The sequence below is a fragment of the Berghia stephanieae genome, chromosome 1 (genome assembly GCF_034508935.2).
Source record: "Berghia stephanieae isolate SIO BIC M18660-M18661 chromosome 1, UCSD_Bste_1.3, whole genome shotgun sequence".
In the NCBI taxonomy this organism is placed as follows: domain Eukaryota; kingdom Metazoa; phylum Mollusca; class Gastropoda; order Nudibranchia; family Aeolidiidae; genus Berghia; species Berghia stephanieae.
The window spans coordinates 6801468-6822842 of NC_088360.1; the positions used below are offsets into that span (position 1 = coordinate 6801468).

The following is a 21375-nucleotide window of genomic DNA, read 5'->3' on the forward strand; positions in this document are numbered from 1 at the left end:
AAGTGTTACAGAAATATATATCATTATAAAGTAATATTCTAGAATGTTAGATTCCTTTCTCATGAAAGATGAACATCGTTAATTTAAAGTAAACTGTGTGCTGCCCCAAAATACATATTTGGAAAACAAAAAGAATTCTGTGGTCCGATTATAACCTTTAGTAGAGAGCTACACTTAGAAGGGCCCGTAAGTATTAAAAATGTGATCTTTTCACACTACATTAACCACACATACTGCCATGTTATCCTGAGGAATTGCAATTCAACTTTAAACTATCAATCTTTTTTTTTTAAGTATTATCTTTTTATTTTTACTTAAAAAAATTAAAGAAAAAAAAAGCATGTCTTAAACCGTTATTTGATGAAAGCAAAAGAAATTGCTTATTGACAAAAATTTTTTTTTTAAAGTGTCCAATTTGTTTCTAATCCCATGCAACACCAATTAAGCTGAAATCTTCCCCTCTCATTCCTTCAAACATTATTGCTTTTCATATGGTCAATTTATCCCATCCACGACTTCATGATCATTCATCTAGTGTCCGTTTATTGCTATGGCACCAGTCTAGTGCTACAGTAAAAAATGGTTAAACTGAAATTTACAAGATATTTAAGTCAGTTTTGACATATCTAAGTTTAGGCACAGTGCCTGAAAAGGACAAAAAATTACTAACTTATATCATGAAATTAATATATGAAAGAAGTGCGAGAAGGCAGAGGAGAATAAAAACTTTTTCACCAATGAGATTCAAATACAAGACCGACTAGCTCCATACCCTCTGTCTGGATATGAGGAGGAACTGCTCAGTTTCCTAAAAAATCGTTTTTGAAAATAATAATAATAATAATAATAATAATAATTATAATAATAATAATAATAATAATAATAATAATAATAATAATAATAATAATAATAATAATAATAATAATAATAATAATAATAATAATAATAATAATAATAATGTACATTTAGATCAGTGCTTTCCATGCATTTGAAACAACAGGTGTTTACCAATTACTGAGACATATCACTTAAGTTTTACAATGAGAAGGTCAACTCTGAACGAGAAAATTGTCTCATCTTCGATATGAATATTAATCAAAAGTCTTGCAACGATTCATTGGGTTGTATGTATACAGTAAAAAATATGCTATACATAGACTGAATGTAAAACCAATTCTTTTCTGTCTATTGTCAGAATGAATAAAGCTGAAAACATCAAATGCAAAAATAATAATTAAATAAATAAATAAAAGAAGATTAAAATTTATTTTCAATTCATCTCTTTGGTTCTCGCATTTTCAGTTTAATCATTTTCAAATGTAAGCACAACGTTTTTCAAAGACAGGCTCTAGTTTGGTAATTCTTAGACACATTTTATTTATGACCCATAGAGGTCATAGCAAAAGTCAGATTATCATTATCACGCCTTAAAGTCAATTGCAATCAAACGCACCATTTTGCTATGTGAGTCAGTTTGTTCAATGGGGATAATAAAGTAATTAATATGAAGCACAAATAAATACAAATAAATTAAGCATAGGCATTACTCACTAGGCCAATGCAAATTATTTTGAAGCACTTAGAAACATGGGCTAGAGGATTTGAAAAAGAAATTGAGTGCTCTCTAAAACTAACATAACTTTATTATCCTTACTTTTTTTCTTATGTTCTGAAATATGTATAAAGCAGTTCTAAAAGTTGCATCATTCTGGTAAACCAAGTAACATAATAATATATATTGCTCTTTTCTTGCTTCTTTGTCAGAAAAAGGACAACAAAAAATCTCACAGCAATCACACTTGGAGCAAAAGAACAGTTACAATCAAATCGATTAAAACACACTCAAATGACTCTCAAACTTGAAGAACCAAACCAGCCCCCGACACATTATCACCACCACCAGCTGTTTGCAAAATTTTGGTACACACCAACACAGGGGAAACACACATATCATAATCATTTTCCTGCCAACAAGCCACAGGACGTTTGTCTTGAACTAAAATTCTTTCTGAGTCTGCAGTTTTACTCAAGGAAAACGACTCATCCATGATTAATCTTGCCTTGAAGGTATCAATGTCATATTCTCCGCATGTGTATCTGTGAGCGGTGAGAGCTGCTTTGGCAGCAGAGGACATGGTGTTTTTCCATGTTGAGGTCTTGCTGGTCATTATTGCTTGAAATGCCAGAGTATGGACATGAATACGAGTCAGCTTCCTCTTGCCATCAACCTGGTATAGATTAAAAATACACTTTCATTCAATACGTAATTGTTAATTTACAAGCAGCGTTTCATACCATCAGCAATCCTCAAAACCAACTCTATTTCGAGATGAAATACTGTAATAATTAGCTACAAAGCTTATATGATAATTGCAAAAAAATTAAATAAAACAAATAAATAAAAATAAAATTAACCCCCCCCCCCCCCAAAAAAAAAAAAGGAAAAAGAGAAAAGAAAAAAAAAACACAAAGTAAAAAGCCACAAAATTAAGTCCGTCATCAATGAAGTTACCTCTTTGGTATTGGATAAAAGTCCATAGACAGTTCTCATCTGGTCCAAAACCGTGGCCACACGTGGGTAGCTGTCAGAGACCAAAGTCACATTGCCTCCTTCAAGTATACTGGCCAAATTAGGAAGCTCCTGCCATAAAATGACAGTAAATGATTTTCGGTAAACATGGAATGAAACACAATAAGTAAAGCTCAAAAGAAAGGGAAAAAAAAGAGAAAAAGAAAAAGATTAGAAAAAAAACAAAAAAATTCATTACAAGAAATAAAAATCTGTGATGGAATGTTTGGCAAGGGATAAATTTTTTTTTTTAGTTAGACCACTTTTGCAAAATTTCATAAAGCTCTTTATATACAGTATGGTCGTATCCATAATTAATTTTTCAACAAACTGTGTAGTTATTGTCTTTTCAATTAAAATTCCAGACTTAAAAAATCAATTTTTCAGATTATCCTCCACTCCGTCTCCATGTCACTATGGAGACAGTACACTTCATACTTGCTCTTCCTAAATGGTTTAAGCTAGCTGACAGCGTTATTGTCATTTACTCATTTTCAAAGCAAAAGATGGTAAGTTCTAATTATGAACGGAATACTCAAATTATTTTAACATGACCACAAGTTTTGTTGTGTCCTTATTACTGGTAAACTTTGAGACAAAGGTGCCACCTTTGATACAATCTAGTTTGTACTGAAATAGTCATTCTATGAAACGTTTTAAAAACATTATTTTATAATATTGATAAACTGTAATGAACACAGAAAAATGGGTCATTAGGATTATATCAGATATAAACATGATTTGTAGAGGCTGTTTGCTTTCTAACACTGAACAAAAGAACATTTCTTATGCGCCCTAAAAACAATTGACTACAATATCATAATTTGATGAACCATTCAACTTTAGGTATCAATTGATACTTACTTGTTCATTCATTCCTAAAGAGTCAGAATATACAACTACATTGTCAACGATATCTCTTAAAAGACTCTCATCTATAAACGATGCCATTTCAAAGTGAACATGGGTTTCTTTGGGTACTTTTTGCAAAAAAGACCTCAGCTTAGCAAGCCTTGCTTCTCTCACACCTGAAAATGTTAACAAAATAAAACAAGTTGCCAATGATATAATTAAAAGACATAAACTAGATAAAAAACATATATAACTTGCGGAACAATATAATTTGATTTAATCGTAAAATGTTTAAGCTTGTATATGTTACAAAAGTTCTAGTCTTACATAGAGTAATGATAACATACATAAGAAATGAAAATTTCAAAACAAAATTACCACCAGTGTAATTTTGCTCAATACTTAATTCACCACACATTCTGTAAAAATATTTTTGATTGTAATTAAATTCAACAAATGAAGAATTAAAATTAAAATAGTATCCTCGTATCCCATAAACAATTTTTAAAATAATTAATTTATCTCAATTATAGCTCAAACCTTTTTCGAAAGGGAAATTGTCCATCATTTGAAGTCCTCCAATAACTATGAGAGCAGGATTATAAGTTTCAACTTTGCTTATAAAATCCTCCAGGCCATCAAGAACTGGGTTTATTTGATCAGCATGTATGATAAACCTGTAAATATACATCAAACAATAATAATAATAATAATAATAATAATAATAATAATAATATATCTTTATTGTCCCCCAAAAAAGTGGCAATTTGTCATTTGGTTACACATTTATAACAATACAATATTGACATAGACACACTCACGCAAGATGAGCTGCACACTAGTAACATAGTAGTTATCGTAAAAAGCAAAAAAAAAAAAAAAAAACCCCAAAAAACCCGGCATCAACAACATCATCATCAGCATCATCGTCATCACCATCATCATCATCATCATCATCACAACAACCTTCCTAATATTTTCGTTACAATCCTTCACTTTCATCATTCCCCTATAACACCATTCACATCATCTTCATCATACTCCATATTATATTATTCCTGTAACAAGCTATGAGAGGGAAAGCCTGTGGTCCTCCTCACTCTCTCTCTCTCCTTTCTCTCTCTCTCTATCCTTCCTCTCTCTCTCTATCTATCTATCTATCTATCTCTCTCTCTCTGTTAATAACAGCAACAACAACAACGACGACGACAAAGACGAAGAAGAAGAAGAAGAAGAAGAAGAAGAAGAAGAAGAAGAAGAAGAAGAAGAAGAAGAAGAAGAAGAAGAAGAAGAAGAAGAAAAAGAAGAGGAAGAAGAAGAAGAGGAAGAAGAAGAAGAAGAACAGGAGGGGGGAAATAAGAAGAGGAAGAAGAAGTAAAACTAAAACAGCAACAATGATTTTATTTTAAAATAAAGAAAGAATATTATGAAATAATTTGTTGATCACAAAAAAAAAAAAAAAAAACAACAATGATAATAATAACAACTTTATAGTGATTGATATAAAGCATTACTACCTATTTGCTCTTGGACAAGCAAACTGTCCCCACTTGTCACCTGTCTTGTATTCCAGAATCAGGTGAGTATCTGACATCTCTACCGGTTCACCAATGACTGTCAAGTAGGAAACCAACTGACATCATTAAAATAGCAAATCATCAATGTCATTTCAATACTTAATTCATTCCTAATTCTCCAATGCCATTTTTCAATTGATCAATTCTGAGTAATAATTCAAGAAGGCAAAGTGCATTAAATTACCCCCCAACCTGAGGAACCCCGGTTTGAGCTCCAATTAATGACTTCTGTGTATATCCATGGGCAAGATTATGAAAACCCAGTTTGCTAATTTAGACAAAATGGGTGATTCTTGTTAAACTTGTATTTTAGGTCAAGGTATAATCTACATTCCTACTCGGAATGCCTGGGGCACTGCATTTTATCATGCCCGCCAAAAGCCTAATTGGGTTGGGGGGGGGGGGGGGGGCGCGGGGAGGGTTCTTTTTATTTCTTGACATATAATAATGATAATAGTCATCCTGCTTTGGACAATCTATTAGAACATCGTCACTACAGTATTTGGTTTGAAAACAACTTTTATATAATATGTCTTAATGTACCATTATAATAATTATTATATTATTATAATAATGTATTAGAAAAATGCCCCTCTGTTAACTGGGAGGATGTTGATCAACAAATTATTGTTCTGAGTTTTTAATGACAGAAATATGTTCTCTATTATATGAAGAAGCCATTCAGCTGATATGGTCTTACAGCCTGAAAGCTTTAATCTTGCTTTCCCATCTCAAAGTATTATATAAAATGGCCCTCAGTGTACTTGTGATGCTTCATCTCCTCAGTCTTATATCTAAATAGCATTTTGCTGATATAAAAAAAAACCCCATTTTACTACATGGTTAAACAACAGTGAAAATGTCTTAATTTGTGGAAAGAAAAAAATTAAATCTTGGATGATATAATTGGACCAAAACAATTTCAAATGATCTTGAAGTAATTGACTGTCAAAACTAAGGAGGCTGAGGAATTTTCAGGTTGGATTCTTCTCATATGGAAATTATGTTCATGTATTTCATATCTAAGAACATTGTTTGATGAAACAAGTTTTGAGAAGCTGATTCTTTTACTTTTACCTTGCATTTCTTTAGGAAGAGTTCCTGCCAGGCTCTTGGCCATTCTGCCTCCCAAGACAACATCCAGCCCTTCCATAGAGAGCCGCTTGCCAATAACTGGAGCATTTCCTCCCAGAAGCCGTCTCACACCTTCCTGTTTCAATGCAGCATCTACTAACATATTGAAGAGAGTTCTATTGGATATGTAACGTCTGAGAATGAAGAATAAATGATATTGAATTATTATATCAGTCTAAGAGACTTTCATTATGAACTACATAAACATCAAAAGATTATCAATAGATTCATAACAGAGCTGCCAACTCCAAGAGGGTAAAGTGTAATGTAAATGCTGTTCAAAACTCGAAGAAATAAATAACAATGTGAAATTGAATGTAAGCTTCAATTTAATAAATATGAAAACAGATAAAATGGACGTTTCAGGTTTCCCCTTTATCAACAAAACAGGATGAATGAAACAATACAGACGATTGAGATAATGTGGTAGTGGCGTTGTTAAGATAATTAAAAGTTCTAGAATTACAATTTAAGGAACCCAAGAAAACGTAAGACAAAGGGGAATTGGTTGAAAAAAGGAACAGATGTAGATTCCGAGAGCATACTACCATCAGTGTACTTAGTTTCGGATCACCTAAATGTCTCATCCTGAAACAAGAATATGTCCCCATTTAGAGGAAAACACTCAAATGATTACAAATCATATATATGTAAAACAAATACAGTGCATAACAGAGAGATAATTTACAAAACAAAACATATCATCTAACTCTGACTATACATTTGACTGGTTCCCTCTCAACCAAGTAATCTCATTCCAAGACAAAGACAGAAAGCATGTTGGAAAACATACAGCAGGATAAATTACACAGTAAGTGCCTCCCTGCCCACAATTGGAGGTCAGGAACCCCACCCAGAACTCAGGTGTTAATGAATACTTAGCTACAGGCAGTGATGAACATTGTAAGAGTGTTAGAACAAAAAGGATGCCTAGGAGGTGATTGGTACTGTATGAAATGGAAATATGGTTCCATATGGCCTGCTGGGGAAATAAATGAGACATCAAGAAGTGCATTGAGCATGGTTAATCTGTGGAAATGCGCTGTGCGAATATTCATATATTTATTTATTTATTTTAAAATCTAATCATTGACCTAATTTAATTCTGATTGACTTAAATAAAATCCCAAACGACATACTTCAATATTAAAACATTTTAGAAGAAACACTTCTCCAGATACTCACTCTGCTGCTGCCCCATGCTGGAAAAAGTATGCCATTGTTTCTGTGAGATCAGCGATGGTATTGATGGAATCATGATGATGAACTTTTGTTGGTGCTGAAACATTCATGAAGTTGAGCAAGTCCAGGCCATTAACTAAAACATCTTCACAAGCTCCAAAAGCAACTGCTATCTTTTGCTTCTCAGTGTGCCCTTTCTTTTCTGCACGCAACAATCCAGAGAGTACATCACGTAGTCTTTCCTGTAACACTTCATCTTGGTGCCTTTTGTATATGAATGCAAGAGCGGCGATTATAAATGATATTGTCGCTCCATACTTCAAACTTCCTGGTATCATCTTTACAAATTTTTATTTCTTGATTGTCTGAAATAATGAGTAACATTACTATCAGTTTTCATCACACGAAAATTGATTGAAAAATAAAACAAACTTACTTAATATTTGTAATAATAAGGGAAAATATGGATGAAATTTTAAAGGTTAATGAACTTATAAACAAATTACATTTTTTCTCATGTCAAATTAAAATTTCAAAGGGCCTATTCCGATGTCTACCTTTTTGAAGGTATTTATATATGGGCTAATTGTTGTAATGGGAATTCTCTCAATCTGACGCAAAATATATAGGGACACACCCTAAAAGACAGCTAAACCCTTGGATCAAGTATAACATTTTAATTTGTTTTTAAAAATTAGAGAATTGTCCTTTATTTTAAATGGATTTACTGATTTTTAAAAAAATTACTCTTTCAAATTTTTACAGTGTCGTGAATATAATCTGGTGCAGAGCAGAGGTGAGCTATTAAAATTAGGTTGTTGCTTTTTTGAGGGAACGTCTTTTTGAGGCCCATCCGTAGTTTATTGCAACAATGTTAAATAAGATATCAAGCCCATATCATATTCATATCATGCGTTGTTTGGTGATCAGACCTGCAAATGTCGGTCTGTTTCAATCATATCACAAATAAACTTTCAATCAAAGTTGTCCCTTTTTTTTAATCAATGACAATGAAGATCAAATTCAAATATTATCTCTAACTAAACTTTTCTTTTCCAAACTTAAGTTTAGATTTTAATTCAGGCTTTAGGATTTTAATGTTAATTTAATTGTCCTCTTACGTTTTATTCCTAATGTTAATTAGAGACATATTAATTATAACAAGGCTGTTTTTCTGCAAGTTCCTAGCACTGGTTTCGCTTTGTTATTCAATTTTATGCATTAATTTTTAAAATTATTATTATTGTTATATTATTTACATCAATATAAATATAAAGGATGGGGGATGGGGGGTTCGGAAGGGGGGGGGGGGGGGGGGTCTTTTTGTATTTTTTTTTCCAATGGGACTTTTGCCCTTCACTGATAGGAACTTGTGGAAAGACTCCCAATAATTTGTGCGGCTATGTGGTCTTGTGGTATGACACTTGCCTTCAAATCGGAAGATCCTGGGTTCGAGCCTCGCTCGGCGCATAGTTGAGTCCTTGGAGAAGGCTCTTTACTCACATTCTCTCACCGTACTCCTGGCCATTAACAGCGTTGTCTCTGTCCGGAAAAAAAAATAATTGTAATATAGCCCAACATTAACAGGCGTCATGTCCCGTCCTACATGTTAAATGTTGCTGTTGACCAGAGACCCCTTGTAAAGCGCTTTGAGCACATTTAGTGGATATTGCGCTATATAAAAGCTCATTTTTAATCTTTTAAAATAATAATAATAATAATAATAATAATAATAATAATAATAATAATAATAATAATAATAATAATAATAATATGACTCTTTATTGGCTAAGCCTAACTAACTTCAACTTGTTATTCTAGATAGGCTGTCGTTATTCTCAGACATGTCTGCCAATAAAGAAAACTGATTATTGGCAGAAACCTGTCTGGCTACTGAACAAATTTTGCGCACAAATTTTTACTGCACTCATGCAAAATTATTTCATGCACCAACTTAATAAATTGCATGTCTAATGACACTTCTTCCGCAATCTTTTTCTACAGAAACTATTTTTTTTTAAAAACTGATCTTTTCATGACAACAGCCATTGAATGATGATTGACATGGACTCGCGAGACTCATGAAAATTTACAAAATAATTTCAAACATAACTTTTGAATTTTGAAATTCATCAAGGATTGTCTAGTTCTAGAGAGGTGGGCCTTTGGGCTACCAACCTCCGCTGCGCGTCCAACTCGCCTTGAGCATGCATTCACGTAAAATATAAAGATTTTTTTTTTTAAACCTACCTCTGTTTCAAAAACTAGCATCTTTCAACTTTCTAAGAAACATTTTGATTTTTCAGAACTTTAGTTCGTTAAAAAATACCGGCCAATCTGACCCGTTGAGTCGAATGAAAACGAAATTTTGTTGTTTACACGGTTCAAAGGAAATGCCGTAAATAAGCTTTCATGGACTTCCTGTGTTGTTTTTACAGTGTCACGTGACCGTTTTGAGAAATTTGTCGTCTGCTACAAATAATTAGACCGGTAGGGGTAGATATTTTCGTTCGAGCAGAGAAAAAGTGAGTATTATTTCTTGTACTTGTAGAGAGGCCTAGGGTCCACCAGCAGTCAAGTTGATTGAATGAAAGAAAAAAAGGCCTTTTTTATCCGCCGCCACCACCACCGTGAGAGTGGAGGGTGAGGGGGGGGGTTGCATGAAGACAAAAGGGAGACGTGTCGCTTGATGACCTTGGTGACGTAGAGATGCTGGCAGGTGCTCTTAACCCCTTAACAGCGAAGCAATTTTTTTGCTTTCAGATAATAGTTTGCTTTTATCTTTATTATTGTTAACGGGGAATACAGCGTTTCCACCAAGTGAGCAGTCAGACTATCGCAACTCGGACCTCAATTGTCTATAATCGTTTTGCCGTTACTTGTCTTTTGATGAAAGAAGATTTGGTGTTAGGTCAAAGATCGAATTTCGCCACTAAAGGTTGCATTGCTACTGGGTTTGCTCTCCCCCCCCCCCCCCCCTCCTTTTTTCTTCTTTTTTTTTCAACTTAGTATTGTTGATTGCTATTTCCTTTTTTATGATTAGCAAGTGCCGTAGGAATCTCACAGGATGCAGGAGTACTGCAATTAACCCTCTGCCAGTGACACAGATTTTTTTTGTTTTCAAATAATAGTCTTCATTTATATTATTTTTTAACGCAGAAAAAAAAAAACGTTTCCACCATAAGAGCAGTAAGAATATTGATAAAAAGCGCTTTGAGCACGTTGGGTGGATATTGCCCTATATAACAGCTCAAATTTTTAAATTGTAATTTGTTTTTTGTCTTTTGATGAAAACGGTAAGATTTTATTTTTGGTCCAAGTAAGATTGTTATTGGCCTTTAAAAGGTTAAGTTGTTTTGTTTTTTCAGGTTTTTTTGTTTTGTTTTTCGAATGCGGATACGTTGCTTCTTCCTTTTTTTCCTCAACTGGCAAGCTATCGCTGTACTTACCCGCATGGCTTGCACACACAAAAGGATACATCTAGGTCACAAAACCTTACATCGAGGTCACAAAATCAGACAACTAGGTCACACATCAAGACATCTCTGTTTCGTTTGTTCCAAGATAGCAAAACAAACCAGACGTCTTGGAGTTCGAAAGAGCTTTCCATAAAATATTTGGTATTTGCAAGACCCCCAGAAACCAATTCCCTATACAGCTCTTGTGCACGGTTACTTATGACCTTGATTTCTTTCGAACCCACCCCCAAAATCCCACTTATTGTGTGTTATAGGCAGAACATAATAAATAGCTGGGCTGCCACATACGTGACTAAATTGGCCAAAGAGAGAATCTATACTTTGGCATTAGACACCCATTACCTGATGTCTTGGTTTTTAATCCTAGCCTAGTGAGAGAGAGAAAACAAAACAATCATACATGTATCTGCAAACAGCAGAACGTTTTCATTTTACATTGAGATGGGAAGGGGGAGGGATAACACTATGACAAGAGAGAGAGAGAGAGAGAGAGAGAGAGAGAGAGAGAGAGAGAGAGAGAGAGAGAGGAGAGAGAGAGAGAGAGAGAGAGAGAGAGAGAGAGAGAGAGAGAGAGAGAGAGAGAGAGAGAGAGAGAGGTGGGCAGGGGGATGGGGGGATAGTAAGGGGCAATGGGAAAAGATGAAAGAAACAATGGGTTGCCTGATGACGTAGATCAAAGGATTGTTACAGCGGTGTTCACGGTGCGTACTTCGTGAAATTTTAACCTTTTACAGTAACACTGATTTTTTTTCTCCAGATTGCTTATATGCAGAATAAATCGTTTCCACCAAGAGAACAGTAGTAAGAGTATATTTCGACTCGGGCTTCAATTAAACTATAAATCGCAAAGCTTGTCTTTTAATGATAACATTAAGACTAAGATCTGGAGTTTGGGGAGTGTAAGATGGAATCTGGTTAAAATTGTTTTGATTTAAAAAAAAAAAACTCACACACACACACACACACACGAGCGCGCGCGGTCACGACAGCGAGGACCATCACTGACAGAATGTTGCAACGGTAAACCGGTTTACGTGTACATAGATCCTGAGGCTAGATGCCCCGTTACCATGTACGTAGGCACTCTCAAAAAAAAAAAGAAAGACACACACACACACACACAACACACACAGAGTCTCGCATCCGCTACGAACTAATTTTGCGCACCAATTTTTACTGCACTAATGCACCAAATTGCATACCTATCTAGGGACACTTTTTTCCGTATCTTTTTCTCAATAAACTTTTTAAAAAACCTTTGTTTTGCGTAGGTTTTGCGCGGCTAGCGGCAGGCACCAACCATTGGAGAGACGGAAACCCACACGATTTCGCGAGGAATGAATCATGAAAATATTTAGGATATAATAATTTCAAACACAACTTTTGAAATTCATCAAGGATTGTCTAGTACCGAATGTTTTTTGATAGAAAACAAATGCATCTTCAAATCTAAACTGCTTTTGACGGTTAGCGGTAAGTCTTTTATTTATTTTTCTGTCCAAACGAATGATTTGTCCTGATATAGAAGCTAAGTATTGGTAACACCGGCTCACCTCTCTAGTACTGAATGTTTTGTTTTTTTTTTTTAAATAGAAATCAAATGCATCCTCAAATCTAAACTTCCTCTGACGGTAGGCCTTAAGATTTTATTTAATTTTCTATCCAAATGACTAGACTGAATGTATGGTGGACAACTTTAGGAGCTAAAAATGTTGGTTCCACCGGCCCACCTCTCCTCTTTCTAATTTCTATAGTCTATAGACTTGTTCTCATGTTGATGCAATTCTACTTCTGCTCTTTCACTTTAACTAAAAACTGCTTGATTACCCTATCTCTAAATTGATTGAGGTGAACAAGAATATTGCTTTGGCATGAGCAGTAACTCAAAACTTACTTCAAGGAGACAATGATGCTTTTTAACGAGTTGTGTTGATTGTACAGCAGCAACAGCAGCAAAACAAACTCTCTGAACTAAACACTAAACACACAACAGCGGAAATTCGTGTATTTGAGGGTTACCTTTGACCTCTTACCTCTGATGTGACTCGGTACCAAGAAAAGATGTTCCAGTTCGAATGACGCATGGCAAAATAGTTGTAGCCAATACATAAAACGATGAATAACTTAAAACTGTTAATTGATGCTATGCGTTTTGGTAAAATACTCACAGCACTCACCAGTCAGATTAAACACATACCAACACACGAAGCGGTGTGTAAAACATCTGATGTAGATTCCAAGAACGTACCATCAATTTATTTAGTTTGAGTGAGATCGCCTAAAAGTCTCATCAAGATACCAGCACAAGATCCCAATAAGAAGAACACACTAAAATGTTTATAAGATATGTTCCAAAAAAATTATAACTATCAGTACAAAACCAAAAACAAATGATTTACAACAACAACAAAAATCACCTCCCAAAACTATAACTATACATTTGACTGTTTACCTCTCAGCCAAGGACTCCGGCAAGGGTCAGACAAGTAATCCCATTCCAAAACAATGTCAGAGAGCAAATTAAATCAGAAAACAGATAAAGGGGCGGGGGGGGGGGGGGGTCACAGCAAGTGACCTTCTGTCCACCATAGGAGATCAAAAGACCCCACCCAGGTCGATATTTTAAAAATCATAACCTGTAACTATCCGAGGCGCACCTAGGGGAAATGGCCAAATGTGGTACTTCATGGATATTGGGTTATTAGCAAGTGTAAAAACGACGTGTACTTATTTGCAGGTTTGATAACCTAAGTCATTACGAGATTATTTTTTTTTAGTGGAATTATCAAACCAAAGAAAAATACGTATTACACCAATGATAAATCAAGCCCATAATTACGTTCTATTATCAGATTTGCAATAAATATGTGCAATAGTGTTTACCGTTGATTTCGTGAAAAAGAATTGTAAAAAAAAAAAAGTGACTGAGTTATGGCACTTTGAAGTAGATAATATACGTAGAAAAGTGTTTTTGAGAAGAAAAAAAACGGCTTCAAAGTTTACTAGATTTTGTGCCATTTCAACGCTTAAAGTCGTTTACTCGGGGGAAAAAAAAGGTGAAATTGTAAATTTTACCTAAAAATTTTGTGAAAATATGCAGAACTTAACACTGACACATTATTGGAAAGTCCCAATTTTCATTGGAATGCCCTAAAACACTCTTTATTAGCCCTTTCTAAAAAAATGTACCCTACTTCCAATGTGAATCATATTCCTTAAAACGCCTATTTAAAAAATTTCACGACAAGGAATATTTATTGTAGGGGGGTTGGTGGTTCAGTGGTAAAGTGTTTCGTCTTGTCACAAAAATCAAGCAATGTCAGTGACAGGATGGGTGACAGTGGTCGTTAAAAAATATGTTCCAGTTTTGTGTCCTTGGGTAAGGCACTTAATACACATTACCTCACTCGGCTCTATATCTGGTTATGGGCAGTGACGGATTATATTGTCAGAGTATATAAAGGATGCCTATAATTGACGACTGGTATCGTTAGAAATGGAAATATTGTTCCATACGGTCTGATGGGGGGGGGGGGGGGGGGGGGGGTAAATGAAGCACTGTAAAGGGCATTGACTTGACTTGACTTAGATGCCTTTCGCGTCTCGACCGAAAGATCGGGTCGCCTTGGCTGTTTCCAGTATTTACTGTGTGAGGTGTCTCCAATATTGCAGGTCCTCTGCTAGGGTTCTCAGATTTTCAAGGTCCCCTGCCGTTATGAGACTAATGCTTTGTCCAAGTGTGTGAGGTTTTTGTTTAGGATCACAGGGAGTGTTGTGATCGGTCTTCCTCTGAAAAGGTTCCCGTGTTTTTGGAAGTATCCCGACATGGCTTGGTTAGCTGGTATGTTTTTGTCCCTGCGTAGTATGTGACCGAAAAGTTGCCATCGTTGTTGTAAAATGTCAAGGGAGATTGGTCTTTCTTTTGTGATCTTATAGAGTGATTCATTTGAGATCTTTTTTGGATATTTGATGTCCAGTACCCTTCTTAGCTGTGTGCGATGGAAGGCATCCAGATGTTCTTCTTCGGATTTTGTCAAGGCCCAAGTGCCGCAGTTATACAGAAGTACCGGTTTTACAAAAGCACGGTACAGTTTCAGTTTGGTTTTTCTCTTTATTTTGTCACCTCTAATCCATACATTGGTGAGTTTACTGAGTGCGGCGTTTGATAGCTGTTTTCTTCTTTGTACATCCTCGGTGTCTCCAATTAGTGAGCCGACTTTCTTTGTTCTTTTCCATTCCTCTTTGTTCCTCGATATTGTTGTAAATTCGGTTTTATTGGCATTGACTTGGAGGTTATATTTCATGAGGGTATTTTGTATGATGTCTATTTGCTGGTGTTGATCCAATAAAATCGACATCATCTGCATAGGCGATTTCTCTAGGGATTGCATTCTCAATATGAGTCATTGGTTTTGGAATGACTTTTCGAACTTCTTTCAGAGCGTGTTCTAAGTATATTGTGAACAGAATCGGGCTCAGACTATCTCCTTGGGGGGTCCCGATGTTACTTTCGAACTGCGTCTGTTTTGTGGCCCGTATATCCTTGGTTGTATCTTTGTGTTGCTGAGGAGAAATCGGATTATTCGGAGCTCGTCTTCGTCTACTATGTCTGTTAATATTTCCAAAAGTTTTCCTCTGTCGATCGTATCAAAGGCTGCGGACATATCGATTCCGGTTATTGTTATGGATATGTTTTCTTTGAGTGCCTTTGCTGCCAACCATTTATGTGTCCATTGAGGGCATTGAGCATGGGAAAATCGTGGAACCGCGCTATATAAAAAATATACATATATATATATATATATATATATATATATATATATATATATATATATATTCGTATATATATATATATATATATATATATATATATATATATATATATAATATATATATATATATAATATATATTCTTTATTTTATCAATATCACATCAACACAGTCTGGGAATTAGCTAATCAACATTATTGTGAGTCTTGTACCTCTTACATACTATATACCTACTTGAGAATTATACACATCGATCAAAGCAACTCAAGAGATGAAATCTCAATTAAAATAACATCCGCTCCTGGATTTTAATGTTATGTGTTCACCCATAATTTGATAAATCAATCAGCTAATAATGATAGTCAATTTGTAACCCATCGGCTCAATTCGGTATTATATCGAGTTAATCAAAATCTAGAAAATTGAATAATAATAATATTTTTAAAAAAAAAAGAAAAGAAAACTAGAGCATTTATGAAGCGCAATATCACCTAAACGTTGTTCAAGGCGTTTTATAGAGGATCCCCAGCGAATAGCAACACTTAACATAAAGGACAAGACATGACGCCTGTAAGGCGATATAACAATCTTTTCCTACAGAAACAACGCTGTTAACTGCCAGGTACTCACTTTATATCTGAGTACGGTGAAAGAATGTAAGAAGCCTTTTCCAAGGACTCAACTATGTGCCACACAGAGCGGGTCTCGACACCTGGACCTTCCGATCCGAAGGCGTGAGTCATACCACTAGACCACATAGCCGCAATAATACGCAAGAACGTCTAGAATTATGAAATTCGAGCCAGTAAATTATTTGGGGATGATGAATTCAAATAAAACCTCAAATAATTTAGACTTTCGAGAGACATTCAAGTGTTTGGTTTACCCCGATAAAATACCGGGCCGGGGCGACGGACCACAACATGATTATCTTATTGTATGTCATTAATCAAAATGTACTAATGCAACATACATTGAAGATAACATTATTATTATTATTATTATTATAGTCTAGATCAACTTAATGCAAATAATATAGAAACACCCCCACTAATCTAATCATCCGCTATAAATGTTTTAAGATAATACAAAACCACGATAAAGAGTCTACAACAGTGATAAAGTATTATACAGTACAGGGGAAAACGTATGAAAAATAATTTAATGAATAAATAAATATATAAATAAATAGATAAATAAATAAATAAATAAATAATTTAATTAATTAATTAATTAATTAATAATTATTAGTATTTCTAATTGATATACACAGATTTTCTTTTATATTCTCAATGTCTTTTTAAATTCTGGGACACAATAACAGTTGGACAAATAATACTCTATTTTTTTCTTTCATAATTTTAATTTTCAAAAATTTCAATGAGGCAAACTAGCAGATATCTAATAATTCACAGTTTTTCTCCCATTATATGATTATATTCAAATACTGGAAAAAATAACAGTTAAGTTAAAAATGCACAATAAAAAAATATTTAATTAATTATATCTTTTTCTCCAAAAAAATTGACAATATGAAAAGCGAGTAGAAGTAGAGAACGCAGAACAAGGCAGCAGTGGTGGTAGTGCATGTTGCTGTTGAACGGTGGCTTAAATTCTCATTTCCTAGTGATAAAATGTTGCGCATCGAATCATTGGTCTCCGGAATGATCATTTTGTTTTTATTTCGATCTTTGTAAATTTTATTTTTTCTTCCCGTCGAATCAACACAATACAGCATGTCTTTGTCGTGAAGGTCTATTAAAGGGGACGACTCAACGCCTGTCCAAAATATGCCTTGGCTTTTGACAATGGTGGCTCTGAAATAAACCAGAAAAATGCATGTTCTTTGAACCAGACTAAAATCATGGTTGACAGAGAGTTAATTTTTCTGAGATCTACGTATGACTTATTTCTTTTAAAGTATTTTAATTTTTCTGTGAAGCTTGTCCAATTTTTATTGTTTTATGAACAGTTCTCAATACTTCCAATCTATAATAATATTCTATAATTGATGGAGGTTTTATTTTATTACTATTTTTTTTTTGTTATTGTTTGCTTGTTGCATTTGTTGTTTTTTTTTGTTTTTTACTTTACATAGTCATGTGGACGACACAACTGTTCCCATTACTTTTTATGATGTGTAAACTGGTTTGTAAATATTGACAAGAAAAATAAATGCTTGTTATTTGAACTAATTTGAAATAATGTTTCACAGAGTTCTTATTTCTCTTAGGTACGATTATTTCATTTTATTTTTTTTTCATTATTCTATAATCATTGTACATTTATTATATATTCAATTGTGAACAATTTTCAATAATTTCAGTGGTCTATAAGGGTTATTTTCGGACATTGTCGTATTGAAATATGTGTAAAATCTGTCTGTAAAGGATAGATACGTGTCTTGAGGTGAAGAGAAAATAACGGTTCAGTAGTGGCATTGGGATGGATTGGGATATATTTCAGAGGGAAAGGGAGGAAAATGAAGGCCCAAACAACATGGCACAGGTTGGTGGAAAAGGAGAGGTATGAAGTTGAGTGGCTCTTCTGGTAGAGAGATGGACTGTAGCCAAAGACCGGATGAAGAGGAAGGAAAATGTATACGCCTTCTTGGGCTGAGAGATTTAAGGTTAAGGAAATGATACGTCACAAAATATTGAAGATTATATAATTATATGCGATTGTACCAGTCATTTAAAGGATAAGTCCTATATTCAGCCATAAATAAAATAAAAAGATTAATATTGTTACGATCAGATGATTCTACAGTCACTGAGGCCGTAATACCACACAATGCAAGTTTAAGCGATGATTAGCACGGTCAGTGACTGATTGGGTGACAGTGATAGCAAAACTCTAGCATTGGCGTTTGTTTTTGGGCAATAAATTTTACCCGCATTAATTCACCCGAATCAGACGTGAATTAGTGCCTGGCCAAGGACAGACTTTGAAATTGCAAGGGGGTTGACACCAGAAGGGTGTCTAATGGAGGTTGGGGTGGTGGCTTGAAAGGTGTGATATCGAAATTAAAATCCATACGTGCCAGTGGAATTGATAAAGCATTGAGTGGAACAATGAACATGGTAACATTGTGGAAATGTGCTGTATATAAGATTATATCTTTAACATATTTTATTTTTAAACAGACCTCATGACGACATGACCACCAGAAACTACCGGCGCTGTCCAGTAAAATGTGACACTGATTTTACCCATGGCTGAAGTATGGCTGATCGCATTCTGTAGAGGAGATACGATAATATGCAATGCATCAGTCCTTGTCACAATTTTTTTTTATAATCAAAAAGGGAGAAGGGGATGGGAGATTTAATAGAATATATTAAAATGATAACAATGACTACGACTACCACTACTTTTCTTCTTCTCTTCTTCTTCTTCTTCTTCTTCTTCTTCTTCTTCTTCTTCTTCTTCTTCTTCTTCTTCTTCTTCTTCTTCTTATTATTATTATTATTATTATCATTATTATTATCATTATCATTATTATTATTATTGTCATTATAGTAGTAATATTATTGTCATTTTTATTAACATCATTATTATCATTATTATTATTACTATTATTATTATTATTATTATTATTATTATCATTATTATTATTATTATTATTATTATTATTATTATTATTATTATTATTATTATTAATGATATTATCATCATCATCATCATCATCATCATCATCATCATCATCATCATCATCATCATCATCATCATCATCACTACTACTACCGATACTAATACTACAACACAGATAACACCCAACAACTCACGCGTATCTTTCCGAAGCAGTGTCTTGTCTCCACAAGTTCGTTGGTACTTGTGAATACCCCCAACGTGTGAGTACTATTCACATTACAACCCATCAGCCTTGCTTGTACGTAAAGGCCCGAAAAGTATTCACCATTCGTGCTTTGTATTGTAACTGTGAAAACAACAAACCGGTATACAAAACAATACTGATAGCAAAATAATAAATTCGTGATTAAATGCACTCAAATGGCTTCCAAAGCTATCATCAATACTAGTAGCAGTAGTAGTTGTGATTGTAGCAGCAGCAGCAGCAGCAGCAGCAGCAGCAGCAGTAGTAGTAGTAGTAGTAGTAGTAGTAGTAATAGTAGTAGTAGTAGTAGTAGTAGTAGTAGTTGTGATTGTAGCAGCAGCAGCAGCAGCAGCAGCAGTAGTAGTAGTAGTAGTAGTAGTAGTAGTAATAGTAGTAGTAGTAGTAGTAGTAGTAGTAGTAGTAGTAGTAGTAGTAGTAGTAGTAGTAGTAGTAGTTGTGATTGTAGCAGCAGCAGCAGCAGCAGCAGTAGTAGTAGTAGTAGTAGTAGTAGTAGTAGTAATAGTAGTAGCAGTAGTAGTTGTGATTGTAGCAGCAGCAGCAGCAGCAGCAGCAGCAGTAGTAGTAGTAGTAGTAGTAGTAGTAGTAGTAGATAGTAGTAGTAGTAGTAGTAGTAGTAGTAGTAGTAGTAGTAGTAGTAGTAGTAGTAGTAGTAGTAGTAGTAGTAGTTGTTGTGATTGTAGCAGCAGCAGCAGCAGCAGCAGTAGTAGTAGTAGTAGTAGTAGTAATAGTAGTAGTAGTAGTAGTAGTAGTAGTAGTAGTAGTAGTAGTAGTAGTAGTAGTAGTAGTAGTAGTAGTAGTAGTAGTAGTAGTAGTAGTAGTAGTAGTAGTAGTAGTAGTAGTAGTAGTAGTGTAGTAGTAGTAGTAGTAGTAGTAGTAGTAGTAGTAGTAGTAGTAGTAGTAGTAGTAGTAGTAGTAGTAGTTACATGCAACCTGTAGGTCGCTATTATGATTTATCAACAATGGAAATAACGCTGTTGCTCGCTGGGTACGCATTTAATCCTGAGTAGGCCCATGAGCAAGATCCTTAGCCAAAAACAAAGACTCAAAGCGAGATTGGAATTCAACCTACGTGTCGCAACCTGTGTTTCGTTTCAGTAGCATGAAGCATATTACTCACATCCCAATACCAAATGGCCTCATGTGAATAAAGTTATGTAGTATTTAAATAAAATATATAGATTTGCAAATGTATAATTAAATAGTCAAGTCCTTCCAATCCGAACATCTCGTTCCCAGCATTTTATCCATTATAATAATAAAATACAAATTAACGACATTAAAAGCTTGCTTGCAATTTTACCGTCTAAACATAGAATATGGCCAAAATGTCACCTTTCACAGTTTCTCCAGGTTTGTAACTCAATTTCGTCAAAGCAATTTTGTAGGGAGGTGGATCTCCAGAAGCGGGGGATTGGTGTCCAATTGGGAACATGGATTCACAAGCAAGATCTGGTACCCCACCTGGGTATCCAAGAGACACGGCTATCATGGCGGTGGTCCACACACAGACAAATCTTTGTGTGCTAGTAAAGAAGGCATATTATGTAACACGTATATCTTGAAAACTTAATAGACCCCCCCCCCCCCCCCCCCCCCCCCCCTCCCCCGCCTTTTTTTTCTATACCTATTACGAAAAAACTCCCATATGGAACAAAATTATCCAGAAGAGGGTGGGTGACCCTCAATCGGGCAAGAACTAAAGTGGGGAAAACCGAGCAGACATGTTAAAGTGGCGACTTTCCACGGGCAGTCAGTCTACGTACGAACACCCGGTGCAGTCTATGGAACACATTTTCTTAGAATGTAACTTGAGACCGACTTGCACTGACACTTTAAGAACCTGCAGTTCAGAGGCTATGAAATGGATCCAGCTTTGGCGTGAAAAGATATGATGACCTGTTACTCCTAGCTGTAGAACCAGATTATGATCATTAAATCAAATTATGTGTGATG

At 34.8% G+C, this 21375-nt stretch overlaps 2 protein-coding genes across 3 annotated transcripts in view; both read right to left on the reverse strand.

Annotated features, from left to right (window-relative positions):
- Positions 1-1117: 1117 nt before the first annotated feature.
- LOC144966996 (ADP-dependent glucokinase-like) lies at positions 1118-15881 on the reverse strand. 2 transcript variants are annotated; one of them, XM_078903712.1, is made up of 8 exons: positions 12688-12784; positions 7318-7679; positions 6076-6266; positions 4939-5035; positions 3962-4098; positions 3434-3597; positions 2513-2641; positions 1118-2228 (listed from the first exon to the last, which is right to left on the reverse strand). In XM_078903712.1, the coding sequence occupies exons 2-8, from the start codon at positions 7650-7652 to the stop codon at positions 1854-1856; spliced, it is 1428 nt and encodes a 475-aa protein (XP_078759838.1). In that variant the 5' UTR covers positions 7653-7679; positions 12688-12784; the 3' UTR covers positions 1118-1853. The 2 variants fall into 2 exon arrangements, with proteins under 2 accessions (XP_078759838.1, XP_078759847.1); XM_078903721.1 differs by lacking the exon at positions 12688-12784 and adding an exon at positions 15798-15881 and having other exon boundaries at positions 1718-2228.
- Positions 15882-16705: 824 nt separating this feature from the next.
- Positions 16706-21375, reverse strand: part of LOC144967012 (putative defense protein 3) — a 5457-nt gene continuing 787 nt past the window's right edge. The window contains exons 2-5 of the mRNA XM_078903755.1: positions 20755-20945; positions 19352-19503; positions 18712-18803; positions 16706-17380 (exon numbers count right to left, since the gene is read on the reverse strand). Of these exons, the coding sequence (XP_078759881.1) occupies positions 17065-17380; positions 18712-18803; positions 19352-19503; positions 20755-20945 (751 nt within the window). The 3' untranslated portion in view covers positions 16706-17064. The remainder of the gene's footprint in view (positions 17381-18711; positions 18804-19351; positions 19504-20754; positions 20946-21375) is intronic.